The following is a 13,002-nucleotide window of genomic DNA, read 5'->3' on the forward strand; positions in this document are numbered from 1 at the left end:
TATATGGCTGCGGACAAGACGTCTGTCTACAGAAGGTGTCATATGGCAATGGCATACCGTGCAGTTGCAGCCGTAAGCCGTCGTTCTCGTGTGGAGGCGCTCGCTGCGCCATGCGCTCCAGTTGCTGCTAGGGGCGCGCGATGCAGGCTCGCAATCAGGTCTCGGGTCCGCGGAGCATCCATCGGTTGCACACGACCCATGTGCGGGAGAGGCTTCAAACCAATCGCCGTACCAAACTATCCTCTCTTTGTTCGCTCCAGTTCGGCTAAAACTGTCAGTGCAAATGAGCCTGTCCCAGCGGGCCACCCAGCCGTCCCCTCTCATACCCGCCTGCCCTCAGCTCCAGCTTTCTTCGACCACCCATCGTTGACCTCGACTTCACCAAGCCGAAGAGGGAGCCACTGCAAATCGCAGCTCTCGACCACAAAGGCCCCTGCATCATCTTGTCGACGACGACGTTGCCATCAGACAACCACTTCTGATCTCTCTCTCTCTCTCTCTCTCTCTCTGTCAGCCTCGCAGTCGCGTCGCTTTGGCCCCCATCCACACGTCGCCCTCACCATCCCCAGCCCGCTTTCGACCGCAGCACCGGTACAGGCACTCCGTCTCCCCTCGGCCAAACCATCATCTCCCCCAAACCCCTCCGCCGACTACACCTTTTTATTTGCGCATGCATTCTGTTGTTCAATCCTCACTATCGCGAGGTAAGTTGACCTCTTGACGTCGTTTTCGGACCCGCGTTATTCGGGTGCCGAAAACCTGGCCCCGGGTCAGCTGTAAATGCGGACACAGCCCTGCGGTACACACGGGGCTCCACGTCAACAAGCGTTAACAAACGTCAAGTGCATGTACTGACGTGAACAGGCCGCTTCCAATCCGTGGTTAAGTAGATTGTAGTTTGTTCTGTTAGTCACCCAAGGGCCAAATCCAGTGGTCCCCAACGTAAGTGCACCTTGCTGGCGGGTGCTGTCAGTCCCTGAGACCGATTCGTGTCTACTCCACGACCGCGCCGTATGCTGACTCGCTCTAGGCTCACCACACATCATGTCCAACATCGTCGTCAGCAACGAGACGAAGAGCCAGTCCGTCCGCACTACCAAGGATGGCAGGCAGATTCGGTACAACCTCCAGGTCATCCAGCAACCAGAGCGCGCCCGTGCCTGTGGTAGCGGCGCCAAGTCAAGTGCCGACCGGCGCCCAGTAGACCCTCCCCCAATTGTTGAACTCCGCGTCTTCGAGAATGACCAGGAAATCACTTTCGCATACAATGCAAACTTCTTCCTGCATGCCAGCTTGGAGAATGCTCGTGCCATCGCTCCGGGCCGCGCCCCGTCTTCGGCGGGACCCAGCTTTCCCGTCCTCACGGGTACTCCAGTTGCGGGCATGGCCTACCTCGACCGCCCAACACCGGCAGGCTACTTTATCTTTCCAGATTTATCAGTCCGCCACGAGGGCAAGTACCGCCTAAGCTTTGCACTTTTTGAGAATTTGGCAGAGGTCAAGGACCTGGATCCCGAGGACCCCGATGTCATCTATGATGGCAACCACTTTGTCACCCACCGCGCCGAGGTCAAGTCGGCACCGTTCACTGTCTTCTCCGCCAAGAAGTTCCCAGGACTGTCCGAGAGCACTGCTTTGAGCCGCATGGTCGCCGAACAGGGATGCCGTGTCCGTATCCGTCGTGATGTGAGGATGAGACGCCGTGAGAACAAGTCGTCCAAGGAATGGGATGAGTACGGCGACGACGAGGGTGGTTACGATCGCGCGCGGGGCACAGCGACGCCCGATAATTATGGTCCTCCACCTAATGCACCTCTTGATGACCGTCCTCGCTCGGTATCAAACGCTAGCAACCCTTCGCTAGCCCCGCCTCGCCGTCCAAGCATGGAAGAGATGGCACATAGCTACCCAGCAAGCACTGGCTACCAACAACAGATGCCCCCACCCCAGAACCCTGCATACTCTCAGATGCCGTCTTATGGATCCAACCACCAGTATCCGCAGCAATACCCTACTCCCCAACCGACTCCAACAATGATGCAACCCCCCCATCCCCCACAGCACTCCGCCCCATACTCGCAGCAGCACCCTCAACATCAAAGCTACGCGAGCCAACATCAAAGCCAACACCAGAGCCAGCCTACAATGCCCATGAACCAGCAATACGGATACTCCAACTACCAGCAGCAACAGCCACAGCAGCATTATGAGCAGGTCACCCCCACGCGCCAGGAACAAATAGCTCCCGACTACAGTCACCCTGCAGAATACCGTCGACCATCCCTCACGCAACCTCCACCTCAGCAGTATCCCGCTCCCAGTCACCCTATGCAGTCCTACAATTCCATGGATCAATACAGTCGACCACAGCCAATGAGCCAACCTTTGCAACCTCTCCAGCCTTTGCACACCTCGCCGCAATCGTATGCATCCTCTGCTCCTAGCGGTATGCATACGCCCAGTCATCAAGCACTGCCGTCTTTGAGACCTATTGTTGCAGAGAAACTCGAGCCTGTCTCCCCGTCGTACCAATCTCCACCTGGCAGCATGTCCGCTACAATGTCGGTCAACTCGGATGGTTCTAACCAGAACTACGCATTGCCCAAGTTCAACCCCCAAGCGCAAGGCTTACCGCCCATGTCTGCTGGTAGCAACAAGCGTTCCTTTTCCAGCACATTCGACTCTCGTCATCTGAACGATCGCATGGTGGGAGGAAGTAGACCTCAACCCAGCGGGGCTGGCTACAACTACGATCCCGAATCCCCCGACATGGAAGAGCCAATGGATCGGGCTGCCATGAGCTATAGGCGCGCAGATGGAACGCAACGTCAACGTCATGTACCCGAAGTCGGCGTTTGAAAACGTTCCTTGCTGACGGCCGTGCAGCTATCATAAAAAGAGGCCCCAGCATGACAGTTGCGTAGGGATATACTGTTGGAGTACGGTGTTTGGTGTGTTGTCACGGATCTAATGTGCTCTGATCATCTATACCCCCGAGTACGACGAACGTGCGAACTCCGCGATGGCGAAATTTCTTTCCATTTTCCCACATTTCTAGTTGTCAGTTTTTTCATGCAGCTAACATGCCCCACTTTCAAAGTCGGTGAGCATTGAACAAACTTCTGTTTCCTTTTCCTTGCCAGTTTCTATTTCAACCGAACACGCCACGTTTATACACACATATATATACATTGAGGTACCGTGGCCTCTGAGCTGTCCTTCTTTCTCTTTTGCTTCTGTTTGTTCGTACTGGTGTACGCTTGCTTGAGATTATCGGAACGGTAAACATGAACGCCCAGTGCACATGAGTCGCACACACACACACAAGTCATCCTATCTCCTCTTTCCAACATTGGTGGTACCTTCCGATTTAAGTTTAAACGGCCGCTATCATCCACTCGATGGCTGCTCACCCTGGCCTTAAATCTGGTTGGGTGAGATGTATGAGGAAACACAAAAAATTTATGCATGGTCCCAGGTTCAAAAACATAAGGGAGGCTGCACGTGCTTGCATTGTGCGTGTATGCACGGAATTCCCCATAGGCTAGAAGGCATTTTAACTGCACATTTGGCACTAATGGGATAGCTACGTTTGTTTGAATAAAAAAGTTCAAAATCTTCACTCTTTCTGGCCTGCTGTGCTTGTGACCTTTATTCATCCAATCACTTTCTTCTCTGCTGTGCTGTGATAGCCCTGCTCATTCAATGGTTCACTGCATATTGAATTTGCTATGCCACATACCATGTGCTATGGTGATCTGCTGCTGTGTGGGGTATTAATACGTGTTGGATATAGTCTCGCTTCGTTACCGCAATCTTCCTTTTTGGGGGTGTGGAGCGCAGTTGGCGCCCGGGTAAAGGTAGTAGTGTTGACATGGGTGGTATACCGGTATTTGTTGGGTAGCGAAGAGGGGCTAGGTTAGAGGATGGAGGTTTCTGGTAGTGGGATAGTTTGCATATGGTAGAAAGGAAATAATGTGGGTTTGGAAGTATGCGTCAACTGGGCTGTAAGGGATGGTCACGTGGTCACTGGAGGATACCGCAGAATGCTGTAAGCTTGGGAAACGCGAATTCTACGAGAAAAGAACTGTTATCAAGTCTAGCAGTATACAAGATTATAATCAGACATGATCAAACATAGAGAAAGCTTGCTTCATCTCATCTAGGTGCTCGTAAATGATGGTGCTGAGTCGGAGCATCATTCACCTCTCCAACAAGCGAACACACATGTACTCAAAAAAGCAACATGTATTAATCCTGCCCATATAAGAAACCCGAAGGAACAAGTTCCCTAGGCTTCGCACATGCCGACATCTCCTCGCTATGTTCGCGTATCCCACGCGTCATCTCCAACTCAAACTTACCCCTCCATACCCCGCGCGCCAACCACCGCCCACGGGATTGCGTGATCGCAACGCGACCCGCTCATGACAGTATGCTCTTACACCAAAGCGACCGAGAACGACATAGATGCACATTGTTCTTACTCAAACGGACGTCTGGTTGTCAGCAGCTAGAGATAGCGGGGTGGGTGACTGTCGTATTCGGGAAGGCAGGAGCAAGCTGAGAGGATGCGGACACGGCAGGAGCAAAGGAAACGGCCACGTGAGCGTGGGTTGGTTAGATGACGTGACGGACGCGACTTGTGGTGCAATTGGGGTTGGGGTTTGTTTTTTCCACCCTTTTTCTTCTTTCTTTATCACAACGTTGTTTGATACCAGCTGCGAGTTTACCCAGTTTTGATACTTACCTACCAATCAAGAAGATAGTTGAAGTTACCTGGAGGTTCAAACATGGCAGAGGAGTTGTCTAAGAACTTTGAGACGCTGCAATTGCATGCTGGTAGGTTTCTTTCTATAGTAGTAAAGAATTTGGTGGTTAATGTGGATTGTTATAGGACATACGCCTGATAAGGAGACGAATTCGAGAGCTGTTCCCATCTATGCGACTACCGTATGTTTGCTATTGAACACCTCCACGATTACAATTTTGGACTAACAGAAATAGTCCTTTGTCTTCAACGACAGCGACCATGGCGCAAGACTATTCGGACTCAAAGAGTTCGGAAACATCTACAGTCGCATCATGAACCCAACTGTCGATGTCTTCGAGAAGCGGATAGCCGCGCTTGAGGGAGGTGTTGCTGCACTGGCAACATCATCTGGCCAGGCCGCCCAATTCATCACTATAGCTGCTCTAGCGCATGCCGGTGACAACATCATCGCTACTTCAAATCTCTACGGAGGCACATACAACCAGCTCAAGGTCTTCTTCCCGCGCCTTGGGATCCAGACGAAGTTTATCAATGGAGATAAGCCCGAGGACTTCAAGGCTGCTATTGACGACAAGACGAAAGCTATCTATGTAAATATTGCGTGAAACGACAAGTCGGAAATAATTGCTGACGTATATATAGATTGAGAGTATTGGAAATCCAAAGTATAACATTCCGGATTTCGAGAAGATTGTGGCCATTGCACACGAGGCTGGTGTCCCAGTCGTTGTAGACAACACATTCGGCGCTGGAGGATACTTTATCAGACCCATTGACCATGGTGCGGATATCGTTGTACACTCTGCGACCAAATGGATTGGAGGCCACGGAACCACCATCGGCGGCGTCATCGTCGACAGCGGAAAGTTCGACTGGGGCAAACACGGCAAACGCTTCCCTCAAATGGTTGAGCCATCAGATGGTTACCATGGCTTGAAGTTTTGGGATACCTTCGGGGCCATAACCTTCATCATCCGAGCAAGAGTTGAGATACTACGTGACCTAGGTGCAGCACTGAACCCCTTCGCCGCACAGCAACTACTTCTCGGTGTCGAAACACTGTCGTTACGAGCCGAGAGACACGCTTCCAACGCTCTGACACTGGCCAAGTGGCTTGAGACCAACGAGAATGTGAGCTGGGTCTCATACCCAGGTCTAGAGAGCCACCCGTCACACGCGCTCGCGAAGAAGTACCTACCGCGTGGTTTCGGTGGCGTACTATCTTTCGGTGTCACAGGAGGTGGTAAAGCAGGAAGCCAGGTGGTCGATAACTTCAAGCTGATTTCGAACCTGGCAAACGTCGGTGATGCGAAGACATTGGCGATCCACCCTTGGACTACCACACATGAGCAGTTGAGTGATGAGGAGAAGATCAACTCTGGTGTTACAGAGGTGAGCATACATGGTATTTACAGTAGGCATTTGCTAACAAGACGTAGGATCTTATTCGAATTTCTGTTGGAATCGAACACATCGACGATATTATTTCAGACTTTGAGCAGTCGTTCAAGAAGTCTGCAACGAAACCGGGCGAGAAGGGCAAGCCGCAGAACGCGGGCAACAAGGGCGACAATGGTGCTTCAGCGTCGCTGTCTGGCTCCACTTAGGGATCAGGTCAATGAGCGACAGCGAGTATAGTTTCCAATTAGGTATCTTGAGTAAATTTCCGATGCTCCTTCTTAACACCAAGAGCGTGTTGTTTCCCATCCATGTTGCTCACAAATACACCAGCTTGAGCCTCGGTACTTTCCCCATCGGTCAAAGACTTCGGCCCAGGTGTGATCTGCACTGGAGCCAATGGCAGCCAGGCCGCGGCCGTTGCACCCACGCAGGGATGGAGCCGTCCGCGTGGTTTCAGTGTTCCCCAGACTTTGTTTTCGCGGGCGGACATGTGAAAAAGAGGCGCGGATTGGCACATGCTTTCCTCGTCATGTGCACATGTGTAAGCTCTTAGCACTCGATCATATTGCGCAGCAACCACGCATCTTCCCCGTAACAAGGCGCAAAATGACACGGACGCGTCGGCGCATCCCCGCAAAATATGAAGGGAAAAGGAATACACAACCTCACCGGGGCTGCGTCTGTATCTAGATAGGCACATTACAAGTCGGTGGCATGCCCGAAAGCAGCATACCGGAGCGCGTTCTCTAGTGCAGCGAAAGCCCAGCATCTACCTTGGCCCAGTTTTCATCCTAGTGATTGGTGTCCTTAGCATTTGCCTCGGCATGTTAAGGAAATGTGGGTTTTGTCCGAATGATCAACCCTTGCCTTAGGGTCCGTTTGAGGGCGCGCTCTGTCTCGCTTTGTCCATCAATTCGAACTGCTTCACTATCCTCACTCTTTGAGAATATCTCGCCAACCGGGTTGTATAGAAGGTTGCTTTTGTCCCCCCGCGCACAGGAAATAGTGGCGCGCTAAATCTTGGTACGTATGTCAGCTGCAGAAGCGGCGAAGCTGGACTTGGAGCTGTCCTCCGGAGACGCCGACGGTTCCAATCACGCTTCTATCATGGCTATGATTTATGCTGACTTTCGCTATGGAGCAGAAGGAGTACTCTCAGCCGTCTCTTGGTCGTTTTTCTCGCGCTACACAGACGTGTGCCTTTGACTGCATACCCGTCGACGTTGGAATCCCCACAAGGCGAAGCTCGGCACACGTACAAGGTTGCAATCATGTTTGGTGTATCGGATGCCCAGATTGACATCGCAAATGAGCTTCATGCGCCGCCACCGAGGGGACAGCCGTACAGTGTACCGCTGCCTGGCTCGGAAGGTGTAGGCAGGAGTGCCATTTACAGGCATTGGAGGTTCACGGACAAGCCGCTATTGAGCAGCCTAGTCCCAGAGGTATGTGGCACAAGAGCGTACTCGAGCATGTTGGGTGCTTGTTTTGGAGGCGCAGGACTGACGCGTCATGGCAGATTACCACACCACACGAAGCCTTCGAGAACGCGGTTACGAAATGGGGCAAGTCCAAGTGTCTCGGACACCGGCCCTACGACGCTGCCACCAAGACGTTCGGCCAGTTCGTTTGGGAAGACTACGAGACAGTCGCGAATCGGAGAAAGAACTTTGGCGCTGGTTTGGTACATTTGCACAAGCAAGCTGGTGTTACTGCGCCAAAGTACGGTATTGGGCTGTGGTGTCAGAATAGGCCGGAATGGCAGATTACGGATCTGGCGGCCATGTCCCAAGGTCTATTTACCGTGTCCATCTACGATACACTTGGCCCGGACACAACTGAGTACATCATCAACCACTCTGAGTTGGCATGCGTTGTGACTGGCATGAACCACGTTACTGCGCTGCTCAAGTTGAAGCCCAGAATCCCAACGTTGAAGATCATCGTGGTACTTGACCCATTGTCAGCTGGCGAGCTACCTGGAGAGTCAAAGGGCGACCTTTTGAACTCATTAGCTAGCGAACAGGGCGTGACTATCCACTACATCCGAGATGTTGAGGCTTTGGGCGAGAAGCAGCCAATTCCCATGAACCCACCCACCCCTGACGATATCGTTACCATCAACTACACTTCTGGCACAACTGGGAACCCCAAGGGTGTCGTTCTGACCCACCGGAATGCACATGCCGGAGCCTGCACGAGTATGGTTCTTACTGGTACCGGACCTGAAGAAGTCATCTGCTCTTTTCTGCCACTTGCACATATCTACCAGAGACTGGGAGAACATGCGGGACTCGCATCGGGCTCGGCTATCGGATACTTCCATGGAAACATTGCGGAGCTGGTTGAGGATCTGCAGATGCTGCGACCGACTGTCTTTTCTGGTGTCCCCAGGCTCTACAACCGGTTTGGGGCCAAGATCAAGGAAGCGACAGTCCAGACTACTGGTGTCAAGGGTGCGCTCTCTCGACACGTGGTATCGACCAAGCTAGCGGCCATGGAAGACAAGCATAACCCGACCAACAAGCACATGCTTTACGACCGCATCTGGGCTAAGAAGGTCGCGGCAGGCGTTGGACTAGATCGTTGCAAGGTCATGGTCAGCGGCTCCGCGCCCATCGATCCTAGCTTACACAAGTTCTTGCGTACCGTGTTTGCGAACAACTTCACCCAAGGATACGGTCTTACCGAGACGTATGCTGTAGCCCTGGTCCAGCACGAGGGCGACTTCTCGGCTGGTAACTGTGGCGGTGTAACACCCAACGGTGAATGTGCTCTGGTTGATGTACCTGACATGGAGTACTTCTCCACCGACAAGCCATTTCCTCGCGGTGAATTGGTGATTCGCTCAACTACACAGTTCAGGGAGTACTTCCGTAACGAAGAGGAGACAGCTAAAGCTGTCGATGCGGAAGGCTGGTTCCACACTGGCGATATCTGCACTGTTGACGAACTTGGCCGCTTCAAGATCATCGACCGCAGGAAGAACGTGCTCAAGCTTGCACAGGGTGAATACATCTCGCCCGAGCGCATCGAGAACGTCTACCTGGCAAACTGCAGCTATCTGGCATCTGGCTACGTACATGGCGACTCACACCAGTCGTTCCTCGTGGGCATCTTCGGCGTTGCTCCGGATCTGTTCCCACAGTATGCGTCCAAGGTGCTTGGTGAGAAGATTGAGCCAGGCGACATTGCCAAGCTGAAGTCTGTTTTGAGCAACAAGAAGATTGAAGCAGCAGTGCTAAAGGATCTGGACAAGGCGGGACGAAAGAACAAGTTCAACAGCTATGAGCGTGTACGGGCCGTCAGGCTGTTCTTGGACCCTTTCACCATTGACAACCAACTCTTAACCCCAACGTAAGTGACTTTCCTAATATGAAATGAAGCATAGGCTAACAATGTGCAGATTGAAATTGAAGCGTCCGCAGACAGCCAAGGCGTTTAGGCAGCATATCGATGACTGTTACGAGGAGGCGCTGGTTCAGGAGTCACAGGCAAAGGCCAAGTTGTAGATGGCGCATTCGCATGTTCGGCGTCTGGCTATACTAAGATAGCCTGTGTATTTGCTTTCCTGGGGCACGGATATTCTAGGTTCTTGTGCGACCACTGCCATGTGCATATCGATCCGCCAATTGACTGTACAATGCCATGTTCTGCAAGCTGATAGGGAACGTTTGAGATGACGAGCATGATGCTACAATAGTTTGTTTTACTATACTAGGCATACACAACATTGAAACTTAATCGAGTATGCGCATGTGGCATCTTGCATATGGTCTTGCATGGCTGGGGAGAGTCCCAAGATTCGTGGTTGGTAGCATGTTCCTCGACATGGAAAACCGTGCTCGTGGAGACGAGTTTCAGACGTTGGAAATAGCGAGCGGTGAAATACGTGGCACAGAGCATTGTGGAGTGTAGCGTAGGCGCACGAGCAATCAGTGAGCGCCAGGTATGTATGACGCAGGGGCCACTCCTAGCCCATGATGGCTTTTGGGTAATCTCCGTACGGCAACTTTACGCCGGGCGACAGCAAACAACAAATAACACTCACCAGGCTCCCCGCATTCCAGCGCAGAACTCGACCTTCTCCCTTGCTTGCTCTTCACCGCTTCTACGCGGCCACCCTCTCTTGTTCCCGGGTTCCTGCATGAGCTAGTGCTAATGCCCATTACGCGCGCAACCACGTTGGCCATGACTGTGGACGCAGACGACACGGCGGTCCCGCGCATTTCGCGCTTCAGGGAGCACACAAACACCAGCAGCAGCATTCGGGCACCACCGGAGGAGCTGTGGAAGGATGTGGGCATTGAGGACCTGATTGACCAGTTCAACGAGGAGAATGCAAAGCCGGCACCATTGAGGAAGACGTCGGCGCAACAAGCTGCTCGGTATTCCAGGTCTCAAACTGGTTCCAGGTCGCCTTCTGGTACCTCGACCCCAAAGCGCTTTGGCACCCACCTCATCACTGGCACTGGCACTAGCACACCGACAATGGCGAACATACCTACGGAAGGAACATATGCGCGCCTGCGTAGCGCCTTCGCGACCATGTTTGGGGGTGTTTTGGGTAAGCGCAAGGCCGGACAAGCTGATGCGGAGCGGGAAAAGGACCTACACCAGCAGCTGCTAGACGAACGCAAGACGGCGGCGGAAATAGCTTACCATGAGGCTAAGAGCCTTGGTCTATTGCCCACGCCGAAGGTTTACGTGAGGCCTGCAATGGCCGCAAGGCAACAACAACAACAGAAACTTGGTACGCCGGCTCATCCTCTGCCCGCCGAGAAGATGCAGCGTTTTCTGACTGCAGCAGTGGCCGAGGCAGCGACACCAAACCGCACACCACGAACGCCGGGCCTCTACCGCACGCCCAGCAAGAAGGATCTCCAGAAGCAAAAAAAGCTGTCAAAGCGCGTGTCGGACCTCGAATTCAAGCTCGCCTCTGCGCGGAAAGAGCTGCAGACGGTCCTCTACAAGGACATGTCTCCTCCCCCCAACCAACCTAACCTTGCTCCCATCCCACCCCCGACCCCCGACTTCTCTCAAAGCGAACCTGAAGCCGCATCGCCCACCACGAACGACGACACCCGCATGTCCGAGCCCCCATCCAGCATCGGCAAGATTGTCAAGAAGCGCAAAGCAGCCATGCACGAATCCGACTCTGAATACAAGCCCGTACCCACGGATTCAGAAGCAGACTTTGACCTCCTCTCTGGCCCTTCTGCCTCTGAGCACGAGCGCGAGCGTGAGCGCAATGTCGTTCCCGTCCGCTCTATCAAGCGCCTCAAGAACTCTGCGAGCCGCAAGAGCCTCAAGCGCCAGTCGTCGAGGCTGCATAGGAAGTTTTCGCGCGGCAGCATGAAGAGCGAGGAGCCGATTAGAGTTGTACCTGACGGCGTTAGCGTGCCTGAGGTTCCTAGTATACCCGTTGAGATGGAGGCCAAGGGCGAGAGGGTTAAAGTCGGGGATGATGGGTATGGCGGGTTCGCTGATGAGATTTTTTAGTTGTGCAAGAAAGAGATGATGAGATGGGAAAATGATAGGGGATGAGAGCTGGAGTGTGTTTCTCTCGTCATGAAAAAGATTGGAAGGTGCCTTGGAAGACGAGAGTAATCTCTGTCTTTGGGCGGAGAAAAAAACTTCCCTTTAGTCTTTGAGTTCTGGCAGAACGACGCCTTTTGCATAGGCGTTGTTTGGGTATTTCTTCTTTTTCTTTTTTTATTTCCTTTCCCGTCTATTTCCTTTACACTTACCCTTCTCACTTACGTTTTGTTTTCATCATCATCATCAGCCGCCTCTCTCTCTCTCACTCTCCCAATCAGAGAGAAAGAGATGAGGGCTTGGGTCTGCGTGGATTAATTTCCTAATCTTCTCCTTCTCTCGCTTGTCCGTCAGAAGTCATCATCATCACTGCTTTGTTGCTTTATCTGGATATTTTGTTTGGTTTTTACCATATGAAGAGACGAACAACGACATAACTATTTTACGATACAGGATACGCGGACTGGACTTGGCATATTTGTATATACGCTAGTCGGTTTCTGTAAATGGATTTCCCCGTCGCTCTTTCTCTTTTGAAGGGAGGGAGGGGGAATGGCATTAATTTCTATTTTACTTTTTGATCGAGTTTCTGTGGGTGGTTATGGTGAATGTGATGGTTCTTGATACTTCTCCTTCTGGCACAGTACAGAAGATGGTAGATGGATGAGCAAACGTATAGGTATAACAGCCCCAGATCATATAACAGGCAGGTTGTCATTTTTCCCATACAACACACAGTCCCTCACTACAACTCACTAAACAACCTTTTTTCGCAACCAAAAACCAACATGGAAAACACGCCTCCCCCTCCTGTCTTAACCGTTAAAATCCTCATCCTCAGCTTCCTTATAGCCATCACACTCACTCTCGCACTAGCAGCCTGGCTACTATATCCATACCGCTTCCCACGAGCATTTCCTAGATTGCCTTTGGAGGACGATGTTTGGGATAGGGCGATTATGCGTGTGATTGGTGTGTATGATTTTGAGGGACGGGAGATAGAGATGGGTAATAGTGGGAAAGAGGGGGATGGGTATGAGGATGAGGGAGTGGTAGAGGAGAAGAGGGAGGTTGATAGAGATGAGGATGAAGGTGTGGTAGAGGAGGAAGATAGTGAGGATGAGAGGGAGGTGAAAAGGAAGAGGTACAGGTACAGGAATTTGAATAGGAAGAAGATGGAGAAGCGGAAGGAGAGGAAGAAGGCGAGTGGGGAAGGCGTGTGAGGAGAGCGGGAAAGTATGGATAGCATGGCTGTATGTGGCTGTGTGTGGTTGTATGGTTTGAGGCTG

At 52.3% G+C, this 13,002-nt stretch overlaps 5 protein-coding genes across 5 annotated transcripts; all 5 read left to right on the forward strand.

The window, feature by feature from the left end:
- Window positions 1-1,044: 1,044 nt before the first annotated feature.
- PtrM4_096740 (Velvet multi-domain protein) lies at window positions 1,045-2,859 on the forward strand (the record flags this gene model as incomplete). Its single annotated transcript, XM_001933944.2, has 1 exon — window positions 1,045-2,859. The coding sequence occupies one exon, from the start codon at window positions 1,045-1,047 to the stop codon at window positions 2,857-2,859; it is 1,815 nt and encodes a 604-aa protein (XP_001933979.1).
- Window positions 2,860-4,793: 1,934 nt separating this feature from the next.
- On the forward strand, window positions 4,794-6,381 carry PtrM4_096760 (MET17, O-acetylhomoserine sulfhydrylase; the record flags this gene model as incomplete). Its single annotated transcript, XM_001933943.2, has 5 exons — window positions 4,794-4,842; window positions 4,898-4,953; window positions 5,008-5,364; window positions 5,417-6,166; window positions 6,214-6,381. The coding sequence occupies 5 exons, from the start codon at window positions 4,794-4,796 to the stop codon at window positions 6,379-6,381; spliced, it is 1,380 nt and encodes a 459-aa protein (XP_001933978.1).
- Window positions 6,382-7,446: 1,065 nt separating this feature from the next.
- Window positions 7,447-9,687, forward strand: PtrM4_096770 (FAA1, Long-chain acyl-CoA synthetase (AMP-forming); the record flags this gene model as incomplete). The annotated part of the gene is made up of 3 exons (XM_001933942.2): window positions 7,447-7,620; window positions 7,695-9,532; window positions 9,582-9,687. The coding sequence occupies 3 exons, from the start codon at window positions 7,447-7,449 to the stop codon at window positions 9,685-9,687; spliced, it is 2,118 nt and encodes a 705-aa protein (XP_001933977.1).
- A 679-nt stretch (window positions 9,688-10,366) lies between these two features.
- On the forward strand, window positions 10,367-11,677 carry PtrM4_096780 (uncharacterized protein; the record flags this gene model as incomplete). The annotated part of the gene is made up of 1 exon (XM_001933941.1): window positions 10,367-11,677. The coding sequence occupies one exon, from the start codon at window positions 10,367-10,369 to the stop codon at window positions 11,675-11,677; it is 1,311 nt and encodes a 436-aa protein (XP_001933976.1).
- Window positions 11,678-12,501: 824 nt separating this feature from the next.
- Window positions 12,502-12,936, forward strand: PtrM4_096790 (Amelogenin multi-domain protein; the record flags this gene model as incomplete). Its single annotated transcript, XM_001933940.1, has 1 exon — window positions 12,502-12,936. One exon carries the CDS (start codon window positions 12,502-12,504, stop codon window positions 12,934-12,936), a length of 435 nt encoding a protein of 144 aa, XP_001933975.1.
- Window positions 12,937-13,002: the final 66 nt, after the last annotated feature.

Source organism: Pyrenophora tritici-repentis, chromosome 4 (assembly GCF_003171515.1).
Source record: "Pyrenophora tritici-repentis strain M4 chromosome 4, whole genome shotgun sequence".
NCBI classification, from domain to species: Eukaryota; Fungi; Ascomycota; class Dothideomycetes; order Pleosporales; family Pleosporaceae; genus Pyrenophora; species Pyrenophora tritici-repentis.